Source organism: Opisthocomus hoazin, chromosome Z (genome assembly GCF_030867145.1).
Source record: "Opisthocomus hoazin isolate bOpiHoa1 chromosome Z, bOpiHoa1.hap1, whole genome shotgun sequence".
Classification (NCBI taxonomy): Eukaryota; Metazoa; Chordata; class Aves; order Opisthocomiformes; family Opisthocomidae; genus Opisthocomus; species Opisthocomus hoazin.
Window position 1 is genome coordinate 52,561,370 of NC_134454.1, and position 23,346 is coordinate 52,584,715.

The window sequence follows — 23,346 nt, forward strand, 5'->3', positions numbered from 1 at the left end:
TCAGCATGACCTGGATAGGCTAGAGAGTTGGGCAGAGAGGAACCTGATGAGGTTCAACAAAGCCAAATGCAGAGTCCTGCACCTGGGGAGGAACAACCTCATGCACCAGTACAGGCTTGAGGTGGACCTGCTGGAGAGCAGCTCTGCGGAGAGGGACCTGGGCGTCCTGGTGCACGACAGGTTGACCATGAGCCAGCAGTGTGCCCTGGCTGCCAAGAAAGCCAATGGGATCCTGGGGTGCATCAGGAAGAGCAGGCCAGCAGGGGAGGTTCTCCTTCCCCTCTACACTGCCCTGGTGAGGCCCCATCTGGAGTACTCTGTCCAGTTCTGGGCTCCCCAGTTCAAGAAAGATGAAGAGCTACTGGAGAGAGTCCAGCGGAGGGCTACGAGGATGATGAGGGGACTGGAACATCTCTCCTACAAGGAGAGGCTGAGGGAGCTGGGCTTGTTCAGCCTGAAGAAGAGAAGGCTGCGAGGGGACCTAATAAATGCTTACAAATATCTGAAGGGTGGGTGTCAGGAGGATGGGGCCAAGCTCTTTTCAGTGGTTCCCAGAGACAGGACAAGGGGCAATGGGCACAAACTGAGGCACAGGAAGTTCCGTCTGAACATGAGGAAGAACTTCTTCCCTCTGAGGGTGACAGAGCACTGGAACAGGCTGCCCAGGGAGGTGGTGGAGTCTCCTTCTCTGGAGATATTCAAGACCCGCCTGGACAAGGTCCTGTGCAGCCTGCTGTAGGTGACCCTGCTTCGGCAGGAGGGCTGGACTAGATGACCCACAGAGGTCCCTTCCAACCCCTACTATTCTGTGATTCTGTGATTCTGTAAGATATGAATCTAAATTATAATAACAATGAACATCATATGTTGCGAAAACATAGTTACATTACCATGGAAAAAATGGAAAGATGGAAATTTGGCAGTGCACTGACACAGAAGTGAGGAGAAAAGAGGAAATGAACAAATGCACAAGATTTAAGGTATGAAGGAATAGAAGTTGTGTGAGAAGGATAAGGAATGAAGTCATAAAGAGAACCACAGGAAATGCGTTATGAGGGGAGGAAAAGATAGAAGTCATAAAGTACTAAAAAAATGTTGCCATGTATCTTTTCCTGTCTATCTGCATATTATAAATTGTGCAAAGGCTGAACTTGAAATCAGAGGAGTGCTAGAAAAATCCTAATGTTTTAATGAACAGATCAATAAAAGTGCTACGAATCTGCAGATCTTGATGTTGAAGTGAGTTGTTATGATTAGCAGCTCAGAAAATCATCCCTAAACACATTTTATCACATGAGCAAGACAGAATTCACCTGTTGTAAGATGCTTTGTTAAAACATTTGATTCCAGCTAATACGGTGCGATAAGTACCATTATCACTGTACCTATGTGTCAGCATTCGTACACACAGAGAAACAAATTCATTAAGCAATGCAAAACGTTGACAGTATTACAGAAGAGCCAAGTAGGAAACAGGAAAAAGCCACTGAAGTTGAGAAGTCAGCTCATTGGTTGTTAACTAAGCGCTGAGAGCAGTCTGAGGCACTTCAGTGTGTCTTGATTTGGAGGCAAATGTGCTTGATAAGGTATAGACTGTAATAAGAGTTGGAGGGGAGTTATTTGGAGGGGAGTTATTAGAGCTCCACCAGAGTCTTAGTAGGGCGTAAAATGTAAAACTTCCTAAAGATTTTCTGCTCCTGATCCTGCAAACTCTACCTGGCTAACTCTTCTCAGATCATTAGCATACTTCCTGAAAGTGCAGATGGCTGCACTGGGTATAAGGTGCACGCTGCTTTTTCAAGTGCTGTGCACGTGCCAATTGCATCATTTGGAGCTGCCGGTATTCTGATTAATGGTCTTGACAACACAGTATGGCAGGAAAATGGTCACTGTGAACCACACGTGCTGGAAGGAAAACTGGTTTTAAAGTGAGGAAAACTAAAACTGAGTTTTCTCAAGGAATAATTATTGCTCAATGAAAGTGCAAGGTGGGAATCATGTCCCAGATCTGTGATTAGGCCTGGCATTTTAATAAATCTTTTAGAAACACAATTTTCAAACAAAATTTATTTTCAGGTTATACTTAAGCAGATTTTGAATCAGATTGATTTAACTCCTAATTTGTCTGCTTGCATTACCTTGTTACTCTGCATTAGTGGTTTGTTCAACAGTGGTTGTTGATAAACAGATCATCTAGATGTTATTTGTAGAATGTTAGCAACATTTATGAAGAGCAGAGAGATCAGATAAGTTTAAACATGCCTTCTAAATGCTACTACTGCTCTGAACGTACATAGCTCATTGGCAGACCTGGTGATCTTCCAACAATGGTGGAGGAGCACCTATCACACAGGCTCCCCAGCCTTGTATTGTTAATTCCAGTAATTTTCCACTGCCTCAGTAAAGATTAAGCAGTGTTGAGCTAGGCACATAACATATGAGAGCCCCTGCTCTGAGGGCCAGACCATATGGTGGTATGTGAATGCAATGCTAAGGCAGAGCAATAGATGTCAAGTGGCATGTTATTTCTACCTTAGAGTTTGCACACAAAATAGAGTTAGGAGAATATTATTAAAATGGTAATATTAGGAAATGCCTAGCAGGTTCTACACTCCGCTGTAAGAGGCGTAGGTGGAGACAGCAGTATTTCATGGGTACAGTCAGGTATCACTGTCCTAAAGAGTTGTCTCCTATCTGTGTCCATGCAATTAAAGTTGTTATGTGGTACGGGGCAGGTCACTAGCAGTCAGCAGCTGCTTGAATCGCACCTGTCCTTCTCCTCTGACCCCTGGTTTCTGCGTGCCAAAGTGAAGCCACTGGGGTCTGACTATACCAGTCTTTTTCAGTCGCAGCTGGTCGTGAGAATCAGTAGTGGCATATAGAAGATGTTATAAAAAGCTACACACTATGAAAAAAATCCAAAGGTTATTAGGCATCACATATCAGGAATTCAGAATTCATGGACATTCTCAAAGTTAATTTTTCTGTTTCTCTTCTGTTAAAAGTGAGTAATTCCTTATCTTTAACTTCTAAAGCTGTTGTCCAAGGTATGTTAAGTGAAGTGTGGAAATGCCCAATACTCAGGTGATTTGCAGCTATGAAAAGCCCTGGAAAGGACTGATTGTTCTGTCTTTAAACAGGAGAGTGTTTGAATGGTGCACGGTTAATAATGCTTGGGGATGAAGAAAGGACAAAGTATTAAATAGTTCTTCATTGGGTTCACCGTCTTTCCTGTAGCATCCTATGACCTGCTGGTGACAAACCTCGAGACTTTTGAGAACTCTGGGATCTGCTGCAGACAGTATCAGCCTAGCTTGCATTCCTATGGCCCCATTTCGACAAGATGTCTAGGTTTGGACTTAAATCCAGTTTTCCTCATTCTATATTGAGATGCCTTTTTATTTGATGTGGCTGGAAGTCACAGATAATTGAAGAAGCCTGGAGCCCTGGCTTGCTTCCATAAGCCTGCATTATCCATAGGCATATGCATAAGGTTGCTGAAATAGCCTAGTGAATCCTATTATCACTCATCTGTTTACTTAGATTTGTCCCTCCATGGCTCCCTGCATCCCTCCCTGGCTTTGTCTGCTTCTCTTGTGCTGTGACACAGGGAGGGACCTGGCAAGGAGTCAGGACAGGCAGCCTGTGGCTACCTAGCAGCAGTGAAAGCAGCTTTAATTTTATGACAGTCTTAAACCGACAATTGCAGACAGGAGAGCCTACTACTGTGAGTGGCTACCTGGAAGAAATTCAGGCTTACAGTATAGATGTAAGATGAGGAATAAGGAAAAAGATGACTAGATAAACAGATACAAAACACTAAAGCAGTTTGGGGACTAGGAAGCATGTTCGTAAAGAATGGTTAAAAAATTTATTCAGTGGCCCAAAGCGAGAATTTTAACATGTTTTCAATTAACATACTGAAATGCAAGCAATTTAAATCTTCTGGCTAGAATACGGGATTTTTCTACAGAAAGAATATTACCTCTTACAGACATGCCTAACTTTTTCATCCGATTTTGATGCTGAAAATAAAGTAAAAAATCAGCACATGGAAAACATCAAGTAGAGGTATCAGTAAAAGAAGCTTTAATCTGAAAAGTGAGGTGTGAAAAGCTAGGAATTTAAGACTTTTACTAATTTTTAGCAACAGTTTAGTCTGTGGCTGTTGAGAAAGCAACTGATATTTTTTTCTGTAAAATGAGAATATCAGCATGTGTTTATCTAGTGTGCAGCAGTATTACAGTGATTAGTTGATTTGCACAGGTGTTTGATGAAGAAAGCTTTTGGCTCCAACAAAGCACCATAGGTAATTTTTTTGTTTTTTTGTTTTTTTGTTCTTTCTGAAACAGCAGAACACTGCCATACCTAGAAAACTGAGGACGGATAACTTTTATTCTGAGCAATACTGATTTGAGAGGGCACTAAGAGTTATTTAAAAATTATTAATTTACTGAGTTGTAAGAGTGAACCAAGAACAAGCAAGGAAGAGATTTCAGCTTCCATCCTCTTTCTCCTACTTTCATAAGTATTTGGTATCTGTCTCTGACCCGCCTTTGAGAATCAGCGTTTTTTTTTAACTACTGCTGAATAAGTATGCAGACCTGCATTATCAAAGCAAATATGCAGTAACTTGATTCCTAGTGCAGCTGATCCTTAAATGACTGGTCTGTGTACCACAGAAAAGAAGTCATTTATGACACAAAAAGCTTATTTTACTTTGACCTCTGTTCTGCGTGAAAGATCAGGTTTTTTATCAATCCAGTAAATCATACCTGATTAGCTTCAACAAGGAGCATTCATTAAAAGGAAGAAAAAAAAAAAATAAAGAGTTTTATTTTCCTGATACTTTTGGCCACATCATCCGTGGCATCAGTTGCACTTCTACGGAAGGCAAGGAATTTTGTAAGCCGCAATTTTGGAAGTATGTGAAGTAGTCTGTGGGAAAGGAAGAGGAGGTAGTCGCTTAATTTAAGTTTCTGGAGTCTGTCTTCCATTAGTAGGGCTCATACTGAGATCTGTTGAGAGTCGGTTCTCTCTTAGCTTGTGAACAGCCAGAAATTACTCTGCAAGGTATGGAGCTGCTCCGCATAGCATGCTCTCAAAATCCATCAGAAAAATGCCTGTAGAAAACAAACTTCGTATGTATCTTGCTTATTCTCACACTCATGGAGAGTCTGGAACCGTAAGTTGAGGTGTAATGTCACAGAAGCCACGCTGTCCTTTGACTAAACTGGCTTTCTAAACCTACCAGATTTGAAAAATGCCTGTGGTGCCTATTACTTCACGACTGAACAAATATTAACTATGGCTTTTAAAAACCAGGAGCTTTCACTGAACGTAGAGTGTGTATGTCTGGCAAGGAATGTTTGATCTGTTTGGGTAAAGCAAAAAGGGTCTGGAAAAATATGACTAGCGCCAGAGTCAGACTCTCTTTTCTCCAAAAAGACTGTTGACTGTTTATTTGACAGTTAAAGGGAACCTGACATGATTAAAAAAAAAAACAAAAACAAAAAAAAAACAAAAAAACCCAAAAACAAAAGAGGAAATCTAATCTTAGCTAAAACAGTTCTGAAAGGTGATACTTTGTATGTGATTGAAAATACAGTGGATAACCTTGTGTCAGCAATGCTTTTTGTAACAGGGCTTGAACTGATTTTGAACTGCCTGCCTTGTTCCAGATCTTTCAGGACAGCAGGCTCTTGCTTCCCAAATCAAATATCCTAATATGAACAATAAAGTTAGAGATTCTCAGCCAAACTCTGATGCTGTTTACTTGTAATCCCTAAGCGAGGGGTATACTTTGAGCATATTGCCAGTAGCAGTAGCTGAATTTCAGCAGAAATTCAAACAAAAGATTTGAAACAGATTTATCTTTCAGTCCCCTGGAAGTATACCATTCTTGTAAACACAACTGTCATACAAAATTCTGGTGTAGCTCAGCTGTAGTGGTCCTGCTGAAAGCAGAAAAACATTTATAATTTATGTTGTGAAAGTGTGAGAGATTCTAGAGAAAGCAGCAATGGCAGCTCCACGTACATAAGCATTTTTAGAAGAAAGATAAAAGATGTCACAGGGAGAAAAGCAGTCTTGAGGCAATCCTGGAAATGTCATGACTTAGGATAATTCTGACCCAGGCATTGCAAAAATTCTAGGCAAAATTCTGAATTAATTACTTCTGGGAAATTGCTTTTTGTAGATGATAATTGTCACTGTTTCTGTAGGGGTAGAGTATATAAAACTCAGTCATACTCTTATCATACAGAGGAGAAGATGAGCTTCATTCTGCTCAAACATTTTTACAGGCTTACTGCCGAGAATATTGTGATTTTTAATACAGAAAGCCTGAAAATGTACTGTCCTCCTGTAGCTTACTCTTCACACAACTTGGAAGAAGAGCATTTCCTTTCAAATAATTTCCTGCACTGATTTCTGAAGCTTGTTGAGTAAGCAGTTGTCATTTGGTGTGATAAGGCTGTAAGATATTTTATAAATGAATGGTTTATATGTTAGTATCAAAACCCTGTTCTGTCCAGCCACATTGTACTCCCATGAATACCCGTAAGTTGTCATCTCAGTAGTCCTGAGCTTCTTTAATCAGAAAACTTTTCATAGTCTCATATTTGGAAAGGTTAATAAAGCCCCTACAAAAATCTTAATCTGAATTTAAAATGGATTAGAAATACTTGTCCTCTCCCCACACTGTTTCCACCACTATGGTTTTTTACCTTGCCCGGCTGTTATTTACAGCGCTTTGTTAGAATTCAGATTTGTCTCTGCTAAGTTCAGATGGATAAATTAAACTTCATTACACATGTTTTACTATGAATTGAACAGACACCAAAAAAAGCCAAAGGCTCTAATGACTTGTTTATGTATTCTAAGTAAATTGTGATGGTACTCTGCGCATCAGTTTTCTGTACAGCTTCTGCACACAGATGACATTACAGAGCATAAAAAAGGGAAATGGTACATTACAATTTGTGCCATTCGTTTTATTCATGAGCAGGATACTTTGATCAGATTTCTTTACTGTTCTATTGTGTATCCAAAGAGAAAGAGTATTTCAAGCCTTATTTGACAGTAATTAAATGTATTCCAGAGTTGGAGTGGTTTGTAGAAATCATTAAGCAGTTAATCTCTGTATTTGTGAAAGAAGTACTCTACAGTATGTGGGGAAAAATCCAGTAAAATTAGAAAGATTAATATGTGTCTGCTGTTATTGAGAGACAAGGCCTGGTCGTGAGCTGAGCAGCACAAACATGTTTGACCCTGCCTTAGTATTGTCTGTGTTCTCTGTGCTCACATGGGAAAAGTGGGAGTTCACTAGTTTGCCTGCCTGTATTGGGAATTTAATATGTGTCCCAAGGTAAAGATCTTTTGCAACTTTAAGCACGGTGAAGCCTTTGGCTCTCTTATAGGCAGGCCTGCATGTACACATTTATATATAATCTATGTGAAATTAACAAGAAATCACAGAAACTGTTCTCGTACTCTGATGCAGCGGTTGGCCAGGAGAGTCTTGTCTGCCCACTGCCCCCAGTCCTACTGGGGAAAGTGAGGGTAGCAAGAAACTGCAGGAGTGGCAAGTCAAGCCTATTCAGACCCATTCAGTGGAATCACGCAGAACAGAGCTAGCTGATGCTGTGGCAGGGAAAAGTACCTTCTCTGATCTCATCACAGCTCTGTTAATCAAAGTGTAAAAATTGTCTGTTCTTCAGCTTTTGTGGGGAAAAAAAAGAAGTTATTTTTTGAAAATAAAGATGTTGGAACAGCAATATAGGAAAAAATGCTATAATTATTTTGATAAAATAAATGAAGCTTTTTTTGAGTTGTACATTTTTAGTGCAAATAGTTTGGAACCTGTCAAGAGTGTCCTGAAAATGTTAATTGTTGTTTCCTATCTGTAGTTGAACCATCCTTCCAGCAAGCATTTTATGAAATACTTGAATAGAAAATAGACATAGAAACCGTTCAAGTCAATTACGTTAAACATTCAAACACCTTTGTTATTATTTTCACCACTTAATGCCTTCTACTTTGCATATGTAGGTATGTTAAATGTAATTTCCTATTCTGTTCCTAAAAATGGAGTCTAGGTAGGATATTTTGCAACATATCTTTGAAAATCTGTGGTGCTTTAATTCTCACTTTTGTGCTTTCTGTACTCTTTAAATGCAGGACATCAGCTGTTTCCGTATTACAAAATGACTTATTTGGGTCAGAATTGCTCTGAAGTACAAATGATACTGTAAGAGTGAAAAAACCCACTCATGATCTCATTTTTGCTATACAGTAGCTGTGTGTACAGAAATGAAATTACTGTATGGAACTTCTAACTGTGGCGTGCAGTTTGCAAAGTGTAGCTGAAGCTGCCTGCAAGGATATGTCTGGTTTGCCAGATGACAAAAGACCCAACTTCTTTTGTATAAAATGAGAAACATTGCTGTTTGCCAGCCTGTTACTATTCAGTTCTATGCCTTGATCCAACTAAAACTGGCTATGTGTGACCTATAGTCTCCAAAGATTTTACAGACATGCATAAATAAGGGGTAAGAATGGCACTGTAGAATTACAACAGCTGTGTTTGTTTCACACTTACATCAGTTTGTGATCAGCCTTCTGAACTGGCTATGCTGAGGAAAATTTCGTTGCCGTATGAGGACATATGAGCTGTGTTGATAGCAAGGTCAACCTGTGCATCTCTTGAAGATTTTGCTTTGTGTTTTTCCTCTCAGGTTCGTAGAAGAGGATGTGGGAATGGACATCCCCTTAGCTGAGGGTGCGCTAAGCCCCAGTTCTACAGAGATGAGACCTGGTGAGAGAAGCTCTTACTCATTTTCTTAATTATGTCTTATTCCCTTGACATTTAATTATGCAGTGAGAAGGATGTTTCTGTGCTGGTAAAGAATCAGTTCAGTATTAAAAAGAGAAAGTGTTAAGTTCGCTTTACTTAGTTTTCTTCTTTACGTGAGAAATGATAGTTGTAGTGTGCCATTTTCTCTTGTTCTTTGTTGTCATTACTCATTTAGTCCTTGTGAAGTTTAAGCAGTCTATATTATTTATCTTATATTTGACTGCTGTCTGAGTGAACTACATTAGCGTTAGCATAGTTCAGACAGAACAACTTGAAATGTGCCACACAATGCAATAGCAAGGGGCAAAGCAGTACCTAGCTTTTGTTTTGTGAAGTCTACTTTTATTTAAGACTGATTAAGAGACTCAGAAGTATTTTTATTTCTGTTGCTGTATTGAATAAGATATACAGTTAAAACTAAAGACATAGCTATATGCAAATCAGCATCATTTGAATAGCACCAGGTGCATAAGAAAACAAATATTTACAGGGCATTTTCGCTCATATTAATTTTTCCAGGGTTCAGCAATGTCTTGGTTCATAAGTCAAATGATTTATTTATTGCTCTTTAAATTCTTAAACATTGTGGGTCAGAGAGTGTCCAAGGCTTGATTTTCGTCTGGCGATTGCAAAAAAGTGGATCTAGATTTTGCACAATTTAAGAGCTCCCAGCTACATCTGCCATTCCTGTAGATGCCTGGTTTGTTTATTTAAACATTAATGTTGATATTTGTGTTTCATTTTAGGTCGTCTTAAATGGCTTGGTGTTATTAAAATTGATCTGTCCCAGTGTGTTTGAAGGTGATTCTTAAGTACCTAGGAGATGAATTTTATGTGGAGGAGATAAAATTCTTTTTTTCTCCCTGTTTTTTCAGAACCTCCAAATTCTCTTGATCTTAACGGTTCCTGTCCCAGAAGGATAAAGCTCACTGCTCCAAATATCAATCTCTCGTTGGATCAGAGTGAAGGGTCTGTACTTTCTGATGATAATTTGGATACGCCGGATGAAATTGACATCAATGTAGATGACCTCGACACTCCTGATGACGCAGATTCTTTTGAATACACTGGACAAGGTAGCGTTCTAGATTGTATAAGTAGAGTTCATCTCTGTTTCTTAGTTCACTGCTTACATGATCTGTCTCATGTTTGTCAGGCTCTGAATATGGTTAAAGAATTTGAGAGTTAATGCCAGGTGTCCAGATATTTTCATTGTCTGCTATTTTTTAACCTTTCTTCCCCTGTGTAAAGTAATACATCCCTACTCATGCAGAGTGCAGGAAGACAGAGTACAGCTGATGAAATAAAATAAGAAGAGCTACCTAGAGAGAATCAAATTCAAAGTCTTGTCTTTGTTCAGTACCACAGGACTTGTTTGAAAAGAGTTGTTCAGGAAGAAGAAAGTAGTTGCTCTCTGTTGTAGAGAACGCTATAGCTAACCACACCTTTGTGCAGTTCTGGCCAGCTCTAGATTATGGTTAGATCAGTGGTACTTAGGGATATAACCTTGTACAAAATGCATTGGCTGACATAAGCTGCACCACAGAACTTGCAGCATATAAATAAAGTAGACACAGAGTGGTGAGAGAGGTCTTTCGTTAGTGAGAAAGGTCATTTTTTATACATATGTATGGTTGGAAGGCTGAGACGTGGAAGTTGTGCACATGGCATGATAAAGCTAGCTCAGGTGATGGAACAACAGAATTCCTCATTCCATCAATTTAAATATGCTTTCTCAGCAGGGCTAGTTGTACAGTATAGATATACCCTAGAAGTGTGCAATGGATACTTCACTCTTCCTTCGCATACTAATGATTTTCTCTCATGGTGTAAAGGTGTTTTACAGTGTCTTACTCACTTTGCTTACCCTCATAATGTACAAAATAGGGTGTTAACACTCATTTCTTGCTAGTACCTTAAGAACCATAGAAGTACTGTATTCACTAATGTAAATACATAAAGATCGTAAGCTATCTGAGGGGAAAACGTGTGTGACCATTTTGCAATCTACAACAGAAAGAAACTTCAAAAATGGATCCATTTAAACTGAGTGTTCCATTTAAATTCTCTGTTGCTAGTGAGGTCACTATAATTTAAAAGCTGTATGCTCTTTTGAGCATACAAGAACAGTTGCATCAGTTTAAGTGATATTGCCAGAGAGGCATCACTGTGTACTCAGTCATGCATGAGCATCTCTAATGTTACTTCTCATTAGAAGGCTGATTTCCTTATGGGTAGATGCAGAGTGTAGTGATGAGTTGCTTGATGGTTAGAGTATTTGTAGCAAAGATTAAAACTAACACACACACACACATGCACGCACACTCACACCAGAGCAGCCTGTGCTTGCAGTTTTAGACTGTTGTGACTGCTGTGTGAGAACAAAAATCTGTCTGCAGTGGAACAGATTTTGCCTGTAAGCCCTCAAGTAAATAAATTCAACTCCAGTGATTTTGGTGACAGTTTTATTTATGGCAAGCATTTCTCCCCAGCTTTTTTTGTTACTTTCTGGATGTGATGATTTGTTCAGTTGCTGAAGTTGGACCAATTTCCCTGAACTCCTAAGTGAAGAGGAACTCAAGGTGCCTGTGTTTTTCATGACATTTTTACAATTATGTGGGTTGATTTTAGATATACTTAATCGGCAAAATGCCCTCCCACTTAGACAAACCAGTAACAGAGAGTAGAAAAGCAAAAAAATGTATGCCGGCAATAAAATAAGTAGGCTATATATTATGTGAATCTGATAGCTAAGAGTATAGTCATAAGAACTAGTGCAGAATGATTTATCTGCATTCTAAACAGCCTTTACCATCTTTGTACTTCTGTCACTCTGCTGTTAACCAGTATGCGCTCTGCTCTTACCAGCAGTCATAATGTCCCACAGACCAGCATTTCTAAACTGTTGTGCCAAACCCAGGGAAGTAAATACTGAGAAGACATAGCTGTAGAGATGGTAGAGAACAGTGATTTTTAGCTATCATGCTCAGACTGCTGAAGGTCCATTTGAACTATAACAGGCAACTGAGAAAAGCAAGACTGTCGTCATGCATGATTCAGGGGTCCACCTCATTGCTGAAAAACTGATGGGTCTGTAATACAAGAAATACTGAAACCCGTTTGTTTAAAAGAACGATGAAGAAGAATCAGCACAGCTGCAGTATGCAAGAAAATAGATGAGAGCAGAAATACTAAAGTATATGTCTTAAATGAGCACCTGACTTTTTTAGGGATTGGTTGATCATCAGTTTCACAGGGGTTTTTTTTTGTCACTAGTACCTTACATTTAAACATTCTCTTTCAGAAGCTACTCTTGTTTCTGAAATGAGCTTTTTATCATTATTACATTAAATGACATAAAAATTGCATTTCTGAAAACCTGCGTGCATATAGGTGAAGGCCTCCCCTGAGATCAGCGTTATTTGGAAAGTGAAAGAATGTTTATTATTTTGTCTGCAGAAGTTTATTTCCTTTCTGCATTTCGCACTGGTGCATCTTTCTCTGCAAAATCAACACTCTAGGCAGTAAAGCATAACCGCTTCATAAGGAAGGGGTGATCTAGTACCATTTCTATCCCAAAGTAATTCATTTGGCCAATTCCAGCGTTGTAAGTTTTATCAGGATCTCTTTTCATGTTTTGCAGTTTCACCAACAAAAAAAAAATTATCAAACCCCAAATACAATTTCAGCATTAGTCTGCCAGTTACCTAGCCCAGCCTCTTTTCACTAAAGATGTTCTGTCAGCTACAGTTCTCTTCCTCAGCTGTGCTCTTTCTGTCCTCTGAGGAACCGACTGATTAGACAGTTTTCCTGGGCTGTTCTGATAATCCCATCTATCTATTCTGATATCACCTAAGCTGCATAATTGCATCCCGTGGGGACCCTACATCCTTACAAGAATCAACCACCCTGTGATGACTTGTCAAAGTTTGCATAGCTCGACTGCATGCATGTAGTTCTCATATTGTTCCCCATGGTAACTTAACAAAATTAACATCATACAAAAATTGCGGGAGGATGTCTGGGTTTGGAGGGAGTGTGGTTATGCATTTTGTAAGCTTGTTCCCAGTGTCACAGAATATGTGATATTTCAAAAGTGAATGCTGAGTATGTTGTTAAACATCATGAGCATTGTACCCTGAGAAGGCATGAATACACACTTCAGTTCCACAATATATAATCAACTAATCAGCAACTGTTAAACCAATTTGAAACAGTCTACTTCAAAGAAAAAAATCACCTTTTGCAGTCGGTTCTTCTTCCCAACCTTAGATCTCCTCGGACTTCCTTTATTTGCGGTTCCTGAGGAAAAAAGGCTTGTGTGGTCACATTGTATATGCATATGTATGCATTTCTTGATCTTCCATCCCTGTTTCCACTGTTAATACACTTTTACTTGAATATTTTAACTCATTGGCTGGTTAGGCAGTGAGGTAGGAGGTGAAATATTACTGCTTGCTTGCAAGAGTCCAGCAGGCAGGATTAGGTAAAGAAAAGAGCTGGTGATAGACTCAGCTTTTGTTGCACATGGGAGAAGCAACACTAGAAATTCAGACTTCATTAGTCCTACTGTAACAACAAATATGTGCTCAACCTAATACATATTTAAAAAAAAAAATCAACATTTTTTATATTCCTAACAAATTTGGTGGAATTATTGATAGGTTTTAATACAGAAATCAGTTTCACAAATGAATGGTCAGTACATGTATGCATGTGTGTATATGCCCATAGGTTCTACATGTGTAGATACATGTGTACTATCTTATTCCTGATTTCATAAAGATAATTGATTTAATTCTTATGATAAACTAGTGTGTTTTAGGGATCATATACTTCCATTTGTGTGAGTAGTTCAAGAAGCAGCATTATTCAAAGAGGCATTTGAAGATAAAGCAATACGTAGAAAGATTTGAGGACTTCTATGAAACATTGTGTTCTTTACTTGTTCTTGTCAGTTAAAATCAGTTCTTTTGGTTTATTCTTGACTCTCGTGGATCTCTTTGGTATTTTCAAGTAAGATGCCTGATCAGCTTTTTATGTACACACTTGTATGTCATTATGTCTCTCACGGTATGTTTATTTACTGTTACCTCACCTATTGACACATGTGATCATATCTGCTCTTACTTATGACTGCAGAGCCAGAATAATGCATTAAAAAGAACAGTTTATTTAATTTGTTTCGTTCAGATATGTGTAATGCATAAAATATATAGAATCTGTACTATGAAGATAAACTAATAATATGCACAGAGCCACAAGGCAAAGGTGCTTCAGCAAGGATAATAGTACAAAAGATGGGTGTTTTTTTTTCCCTGCTGAAAGGCGAAGGTGCTTCAGCAAGAATAATAGTACAAAAGATGGGGGGTTTTTTCCCCTACTGAAAAAAGAAGTATGTTGTATCAATAACTAAAGAAGGAGATGAAATAATTCCAGCTGTGGACAGAATCACTTTTCATGTCACTTTGTAACCAGCCATTAAGTGTGAAACACTGGAATGCAGCTCAATTTGTTGTTAAGGGCCATCTTGTCAATGTGCAGTGGAAATGGAGATTCTGTTAATTACTTCACAGCTTTTCTGAAACTAAGAGTATCTAGCAGAGAAGCTGTGCTATGAGACTTCATAGTCTTTTGTCAGCCACGCAGTTTATTCACTGTGATCATTGTGTCTGCGGACTACACGTACCTGTTCTCTCACGCATGCTGGTGTGAACAGGCCAGATTGCCTTGTTGCTTTGTGCTTCACATCTGGGAGGGAATTGGTATTTATCCTCAACCGAAAGGCCCTGGGGGAGGCGAATACTCTGCTTGTATGAGGAGTCAGCATTACCTCATGTCTGAAGCAGAGGAAGATGGGTGTTCTTCATGTTTGCTGGTGCCAGATGTGAAGAGATTGGAGACAAACTGGGAAAAAGTTGAGAAGCTATAGTTCTGTCTAGACAAGAAGCATCGCTGTGTACACTTTTGGTTCCCTATTTTGCTGTTTAGTATAGTTCTCATACTAGCAACAGAAAGATTTTTAAAGACCTACAGTGAGCAGCTGATCAGTTTTACTAACTGGATGCAAAAATGGAAAAATCCCTTGGCAGTATTCTGCATAGTAATACTTGCTGCTGTTATTTTTATGTTCATAATGGTGAAAAGTTTAAAAAATGGAAAATTCTCATTTGCTGACTGTTAGATGATCAAATTCTACTCTTATTTATGCCGGTGCAGATACAGGATAGTGCTGTAAAGGTCCAGTTGATTTCAGTCATCCATTTCAAATGTATGTTATAGAGAAAATATTTAGAGCTTTTACAGGAAGATGTAATATATACAATTTTATTTTTCAGAAGAGCAGACTGCTGCTAAGGATGCTTGCCAGGAGGAGTCTGAATCAATTCCAGAGTACACTGCTGAAGAGGAGCGAGAGGACAACAGGTTATGGAGAACGGTGGTTATTGGAGAACAAGAACAAAGGATTGATATGAAAGTCATTGAACCTTACAAAAAGGTCATTTCACATGGAGGTAAGAAAATCCTGAATGCATTTTTTAGATTGATGTGAAAAATATACACTTTATTGAGCATGATTTATTTCTATTTTAGTTCAGTTATCATACTGGCAGAGGGAGAGAGGGTTTATTTTTCAGCCATGGTTAAAATCAACCTGGCTTTCAATTCAGTGTGGCGATGGCTAATGAGTATTTTAAATACAGAGCAATTTCAGGAGCACCAAATAAACTGATATACCTGTGTGAGTAACAATCTGGTCATTGTAGGCTAAAACTGTCTTACAGTAAGGAAAAAAACTTTTGTTCTACAAAAGAAAAATTTTGAAAACTTTATTGTGTGGATTTTGGCAAAAACTCTTGCACTAGGAAGTGTAGTGTACTGTGATTTGCTGAATGATGCATGTGGGTGCACAGATCTAAACGAGTAGAGTGTCAAAAGAAAAAAAGTACAGTTTTCCCTGGGGCTTCCATTCATCTGGCTAAGCTCCTTATGTTATTTTTCTGCCATTTATAGTTGTCAACAGATAGCATTTCACCAGCAACTGTTCTATATTTTTTTCTCATAATTTGTTAATGATTATCAAATAGCATATCAAAGAAAACATTTGAAGTAGGAGAATTTACCTCATGTGCTTGCTGTATTGTATCCTTTACTCATCTGCTCCCTAACCTCCTCAGAGAATTTGTAGTTCTGGTGTTACAAGCACACTTCTGTATAAATTAATTCAAATGGACAAATCTTGCTACAGATAGTCAAGGAAGAAAATAAAATAAAGCTTTCTAAGTGTCTTTTCCTTGGTGTTTCAGGTTTAGATTATCTTTGGATTCTATATGTTTGGGGGACACTGTTTGCCAGCTGTTAAGTAAGGTATTAAGTAAGGGTGAGTTGTTCTATTTGTGCAAAAACTGAGGCAGATAACAGCGTCTCAGAGGTGAGATTTGCTAGTTTATATGAGGATGCTTCTATCACAGTGTTGCTGATCCATAACGTCATTTAAAGGTAAACCATTGTTTCCAGTATATACTCAGTGTTGAATCTCTATCTGGTAAAAGTGACGTAAATAAATTATGGTTAATTATGTTACCTGGGGATGTAGTCCTCGAATTTGCACATTTACATTAAAAGCAGCTAAATGCTAACCTACAGATGTTCACAGTGGCCAGTGTGCAGAAGGTTTAGTCAGAATTAATAAAGACGTTTAAACCTCCAAGCATTTTCCCACTATAACAACACCATCAAAGATTTATGAATGTGGTGACACCTCAGACACAGTTTAGCAAACAGACGCAGATGGCATAATTTAGGAAACAAACACAAAATATTTTGAGGCCTTGCTAATGGTGTTTGTTTATATGGTTTTTGTATGCTGTAAACTAGTCTAGGTACATTTGTGGTGAAAGCTGTCACGTACAGTTCCTACTAGATGCTGATGTATATATTTATACCAGCTTTTATGAAAAATAAATACTAATCCATTTTAGTGAGTGAGGGAGTAGCTCTTAATTGAGCACTGCTTGACTGTTGAACAAGGACTAGTTCCACTGGCAGACATCTCTGATGGCAACTAGGAAGTACATAATAATGCAGTTATTAATGGGAGTCTAGTAGGTCGTTCAGCTCAGCTCTCCGTGTGAAATAACCAGGATTCAAATTTTACATGTCTGACATGTTGTTTTGTTAGATCACTTAAATCTAAGATAAAGAATATTACATTTACTTTTGAGTGGGTGCTAGTCAGTAACTTAGTCATTGTAAAAGAAACGGTGTGAAATGTAGTGATAAGTTCCAGCCCTAAACAGGAAATTTTGCCTGAAATCTAGCTGTATCAAAGTGAGCTAAGGACTGGGTTAAATTATGTGTTTAGGAAGTGTCAGACTGAAGATTTGGAAACAAAATCATTTAGATGCATGGGTCGTGGGAAAAGATTGGACAGCTTAAAGGGTTTCTACAGTATGGTGGCTAGGCCTGTTCTGTGTGATGTTCACTTTGGCATTACGTTAGTATCTTTGGAGTGCTTTAGATGGCCAGGAGTCTTTCCTTTAACTTCAAGATTAAGAATGGATTCTGTCTAAATTTAGTGAATTGGATGTCGGGTCAAGCATTTCTTGATGGTTCAGTGATCTACTGAACATTCCTCCCTGCCAAAGGACAGATAACACTAAGTGCAGAATCGAGATTGTAACCACAAGATAGGAAAGGGTAGAGCAGCCTTGGCAGTCTAAGTGTGAGATTGCCTTCCACAGGTTTTGATGGAGAAATTTGTCTCTGCAGTGGCTGACCGAGAATTTGGGCAAATGGCTTTTACTGGCTTCCAGTGATAAATTAAAAAGCACTTCTTCCTTGGGTGAACATTGCTTGCCTACAAGCATGTATAAGAAAAAGTGGCTTACATTTATCTGTGGGTTTTTCTTCTGTGTGCTGTTAGGTAGCATCTGCATGTAATCATTTTGCCTTACATGAACTGCAGACTGTGCTGGGTAATTTAATGGACACACCTGCCACAATGTGCTCTCGCTGCCAAACTCCTGAGCCAGCTGGACAGATTGCATTATGGCAGCATGATATAAATTGTCCTGAAAGTCTTTTAAGGATTTTTAAATTTATGGAAGGAAGGAAATCTCCGCCCTATTTGATACTGCTTTATTCCATAATGATTTAGCTGAGGGATGAGCTAGGATGGAATAGGTGAAATGAGTACTGTCTCTTTGACAGTATGTGGATCTGTTGAGAAGGTGGAAACATAACAGAGGGAAATATTAAGTGGTGAGTGTGGGAGGTGGGGTTCTTTTCTCTTTGTTTCTTTTGAGAAGACTGGTATATTCCTTCACATCAAACTCTCAGAAGGTGAAGGTGCTGAAAACAGGTCTGGAGTTTCTTCCCGCTTCCTGTGTACATTGTTGCTAGAGAATGCAGTGCTGCTTTTTGAAGTTGAGCTTGATGTCTTCACTGCGACACCAAAGTCAATCACCCATATCTATATCTGTAGATATGCTGTTCATATGTACTGGATCCTAGCATGAGCTGGAGCTATGACACACCATGTCACATGGTTATATCCACATTGCCCTTTGGCTTGAACTCAAACCCTAATCCTGAGCTCTTCTGCCTGTCCATGTCCTCCAGCAGGATGGAGAGCAACACTGCACTGTGGGACTGGAGAAGACAGTGGATATATGCAGGCCTGCCGTTGTACAGTGGCTTGTCTAGCTCTGGAAGCCCAGCTGTAGATTAGCTAATCTTTGGCTTCTTGAGAGCCCGAAAAACGCTACTTCACACTGCTGGGAAGACAAGAGATGCCAAGATCGTGGAAGGATGGTGTTAAGGCTAAGGACAGAAAGCTTCCTGCAGTGTCCAAATGATTCTTCAGTGGATGAGCTCTAGGCTAACTAGCATTCTCAACTTGATGTTGGTATTACCGTTAACAATAAGTGTTATCTTCTTATCTAATGTGTAATATTCTCTGTGGCGTGGAAGACTTTATAGGCAAGTGCCTTGAAGCACCCATTTTGTCAGGCATTCTGGATTCTTTGAAAACCTCTACAAAGCCGTGTAACAGATTACTTCCTTGACATAACCATCTTCTCCTTATTTCAGCTCGGTGAGACTCAGTTTAGGTGTCGAGTGAGAAAGGAGAAAGCAAACTAGTTTCTCACTCTTCCCTGGTTAGCACACACGGATTGTGTATCATTTCTGTCTTTCCATAGAGAATTTTGTTTTGCTTGGCTGACTACAATGGAAGAAGTTCTATCAGCATTTGAGTTAGGCTTGGATATTTCTCTGTAGTATCCAACAGGCACTGCAAAAGTCAAAATCTCCTTATGAAAATGTTGTATAGGTGCTGATATTATCCTTTAATTTTGTTAGGAATGTGTTCGTATCTCCGAGGGAGATTCAGTGGTTTTCCTTCACAAACATTATCATCTCTCCCTCATGGTTAGTTTCCCCTAGCCTCTTTTGAAAGGCTTTGAAGTCATTCTCTATGTCCCGCTGCTGTTTCTGTGCGTCATTAGTGCTATGTACCTACAACTATCTACCTACAGCATCTTTATAAATTGCCTGCTGACTACACATATCTTAAACAAAACTTTCAACTGAAATGCAGGAATATTTTGTTATATTTATTATTAATAACACAGAAATTGGTAGCAGCTGCAAAGTATTGTGGAGAAGATTACCCAGCATTAATCTATCATGAAAAAAAAATTATTTTGGGTAATAAGCAACTGTCCTGGACCCCAGAACGGTAGTGCTGCAGCTCTGAGGCTTTACAGCTATCGTTAGGCAGTGGTGCAGCCCACATGATGCCAGTATTGGACAACTGGAGTGTCCAGGGTAAAAAAGGATTTTGTACAAAACTCGCAGCAAAGGATTTAACTGATCCCCAGGAGCTTTTAAGGTATAATGGGGTGCAGTCACAACTGTAATATCCTGAGGCCATTGGAGCTGTGCAAGCCAGCTGAGGTTGGATTGTGAGACTTTGTGAAATGTCATTCAAAAGATGCAGGGTAACAAATGTAGAATATTTTCTTTAGCCCCTTATTCCTCTGTCTAAGGTAAGCATTCAGCATGATTGCCATAGAGATGCAATGAACCAGGAGTTCAGGTAAGATTGTGTTAGTTACAAGGGCTTTCTGCTGGTGTCTACAAGAAGTTTACTGATAGTTGTGCCAACTGTGGGTTTTTTTAGGGAACTTGGCAAAACTGACCATCCTACTTCCTTGTCAGTTACGATACTTTGTACGTTTTGGGTCTTCTTCAGGAGTAGACAGAGTAGCTGTATTCCAGGACTTTGAGATATGTTTTAAAATTTATCTTGTTAAGAGCCTTTGACAAAGATGAAAATGCCTTTCCGTTTTTTCCACAGGATACTATGGTGATGGTCTGAATGCTATCATTGTGTTTGCAGCATGCTTCTTGCCAGACAGCAGTCGAACTGATTACAACTATGTTATGGAAAATCTTTTCCTGTGAGTGATCTGTGAGCTATGTGACAGAGTCTTTTGAGTTCATACTTATAATTATGTAGTGAGAGATAACCTGTCTTTAATTAAAAGGTGATTTTGGTCTTTATAAAGGGAGTGATCTGAATGACAAGGAAAACAGCAGGTTTAGATAAACTGCTCTGTGGAGTATTATTCTGGTATTCTTTACCTTCTCACCGTCCCAAATTAAGATGTGTTTATCAGGATCAAATCTGACTGTAATATCTCTCTAAAGGTCAAGGAAAGCATTGTCTTCAACTTCATGGGCCTACAATCATTGCACGGTTTCACTAGTGATTTCCAGCCCTTGCTGAGAACAATGCACAGGAACTTAGGCCATGTTCACTGTTCATTGTTTGTGATGTATTGTCATGATGCATCACTTTGTATAATACTTTTAATATATGGTGTGGCTGTGTTTAGGAGTCACAGGACCATTTTGTGACACTTGTTTTAAAAATACAGGATAAATGGGAGTTACTGACACAAACAGCTCTAAGTAGTTTTCCTGACTCCAGCTGCTTCTGATTCAGCTATAAGTGGCAGGGGCCAGTTGGGAAGGACACAAATTTGGCCACGTGAGCCCAGATTTATCATAGGAAAATTATTCCTAATAGCAACTTGGTTTGGCAGCCAAAAATTGTGAAGGCAGCACTCCCCTGAAGTGCCTCCAGCTACTTCCACTACAGCTGTTAAAAAATCAATCATGCCAGCATTTTCTATACTAACATCCAGGAAGTCATTTCTAAAGCCAGGAGAGGCCTGGCCTGTGCCATTTGCAGCTTACAAGGCACCAAGAGCACAGACCCAGTCTCCTGAAAACTCCAGTCCTTGAAGATGGATGTGTTGACACCCAGTGCCTCCAATGTTGTGCCTATGTGTGAAAAGTGAGATTGAATGCTTTAGTTCCAGGTCAGACCAACCGCTAACACTTGTCTGGTAAAGCCTCTAAGACCCCCATGTCATCTACAGTATCAGATTTACACAATGCCCAGTGATCTGGGGGGGGGGGGGGGGGGGGGGGGGGGCGGGGGCGGGGCATTACTACAGTGATTTTAACTTGATAGCTAGGGAACAAAGCGGAGAGTAACTGTGACTGACAGTAAATAGTTGTTCTTTGACTTCACCCAAGACCCTTGTTCGTAGATAGATCTGGTGGTAAGTGGACTTTGCAAAGAAAGCCTTTTCAAGTCTTAAGAGACTTTTCCACATCACTTGAGGGTATTGCCGAAGTCAATAACTCACGTCTTTTTCTGGGGTAGTCGTATAAAAGAGACTCCAGGTTAGCTGTCAACCTTCAGCTTATTTTAAGGATTGTAGACTGTTGGTTCTCTGTAAGACAACAAGAAAAGGGAAACTTAGATCACCCCTTTCTTGCAGTTGTAAGCCTATTAATTACATTGAAGTAGAAGGGAGTATGACAGCTTATGACATATCCAATAACTGATATACTTAAATTTTTGTGAATTCTTGACTATTGAAGTATATAGCGGTTTTGAGACACCTGCAAATTGCTAAATCTTTTCTCATTTTTTATACAGCATGTTTCTGATAGATAATTGTGCACTGGTGGTGTATAAGCCACCTCTAGCTTCCAGTTAACAACTGTCCTCAGTTGTTCCTGAGTTTTGCCGTCATTTTTGCTTCTGGATTCCCTTCACACTTCCAATTACCTTGTTCCTATTTGTTACCTTGACTGATCCTGTGAAACTGTCTTTGGAGAGCTGGGTTTAAGCCAAAACTCTTGAGACAGCACATTCTACAGCACTTCTTCCAGATGATGCAGACCCACACAAAATTCTTTTCACTTGTGGCTGCCTGATACAGTCTAGAGATTAAACCATTTTTAAAAGAATCACAACTTGAAAAACTACACTTCAAAAATCAAAACCAGCACTTTTTGCTTTCAGAGTGAGTGAACTGTTCTTGTTAATGAGAAAAATTCTGTCCCTCTTTTCAAATAATAACAAAATTACCTAATAAGAAGAAATTTCCAGTTAGGTAAGGTTTGCAAGAGAGGTCAGCATCCCTAAAATGGCAAATGGGCTAAATCAAGACACAGTGAATAAGAGCTGTTGAGTGAAAGTACATGAGATAAGTGAGATCTGACTGAAAAAACTAACTGAGATTCCTTTTTGTCACAATACTTCTCTTATTCCTGATGAGAAGTGTGCATGATTGTTCTTATAACTGATTACTTGTAATATTCACAATTCCTTTTGCACCTCGGCAAACAGAAACATTTTTCAGACTGTCTCTGTTTCTAGAACTGAAAGGCTTATAGTGTTTTGAGAAGTACTTATACACACTTTTCTGTCTGTTTCAGTGTCTAAATGCTTTTAAATCAATAGATGTTATGCCCTTTGGGAAGGGCTAATTTCCCAAGTTCATTCCTAACTAAAATAGTCAATAGGTTCAGTTAAATTTAAACTTTTTGCATCAGAATGTCCATACAATCCCTTGCTTCGATATTTCACTGGTAGACATGAGCCATTGCAAAAGTCGAGCAAAAGCAGGGAATGCACACCTGCAAAGTGAGAAAGAGCAGTGAAAAGCACTGAGTGAGTAGTGATTTAGATAGGATATATCAAATGCATGGAACTGGTCAGTTATTGGCTGCCTCCTTTATGTGGAGGTAAAATACCACTCTCTGTGGTGAGAACTAGATTTCCTTGTATTCTTTTAAAGAAACTGCACCTTAAGGAATTTAATAGTCAGATTAGACCATGAGTCATTCCCCTACACCTGTGAAAGGGGCCATTATGCTCAGAGATAGAGCTGCATTTTGTAGTGATTGCACTCAGGCATTCAGATTTTTAAGGTGTGACTTTTTACTGTAGTTTTTACATAGACATGCCTTGGGGCTGGATAGTAGAGAGAACAATTTGAACATTCCTGTGGTGAACAACTCCCAGGTGAGGTAGGGACTACAGAGCAAAGTATCTGTATATGTAGTCCCGTACAAGAATTTAAAGCAACCCTTTCATTTGACTGAGTACTGTGCTG

General features: G+C 39.2%; 1 protein-coding gene across 4 annotated transcripts in view; it reads left to right on the forward strand.

The window, feature by feature from the left end:
* The window catches only part of PRUNE2 (prune homolog 2 with BCH domain), a 107,953-nt gene that overhangs the window by 70,947 nt on the left and 13,660 nt on the right, over nt 1–23,346 (forward strand). For all 4 annotated transcript variants that reach the window (XM_075411314.1, XM_075411313.1, XM_075411315.1 and 1 more), the window contains 4 exons: nt 8,739–8,818; nt 9,733–9,933; nt 15,196–15,372; nt 20,223–20,325. In XM_075411314.1, coding sequence (XP_075267429.1) covers nt 8,739–8,818; nt 9,733–9,933; nt 15,196–15,372; nt 20,223–20,325 — 561 coding nt within the window. The remainder of the gene's footprint in view (nt 1–8,738; nt 8,819–9,732; nt 9,934–15,195; nt 15,373–20,222; nt 20,326–23,346) is intronic.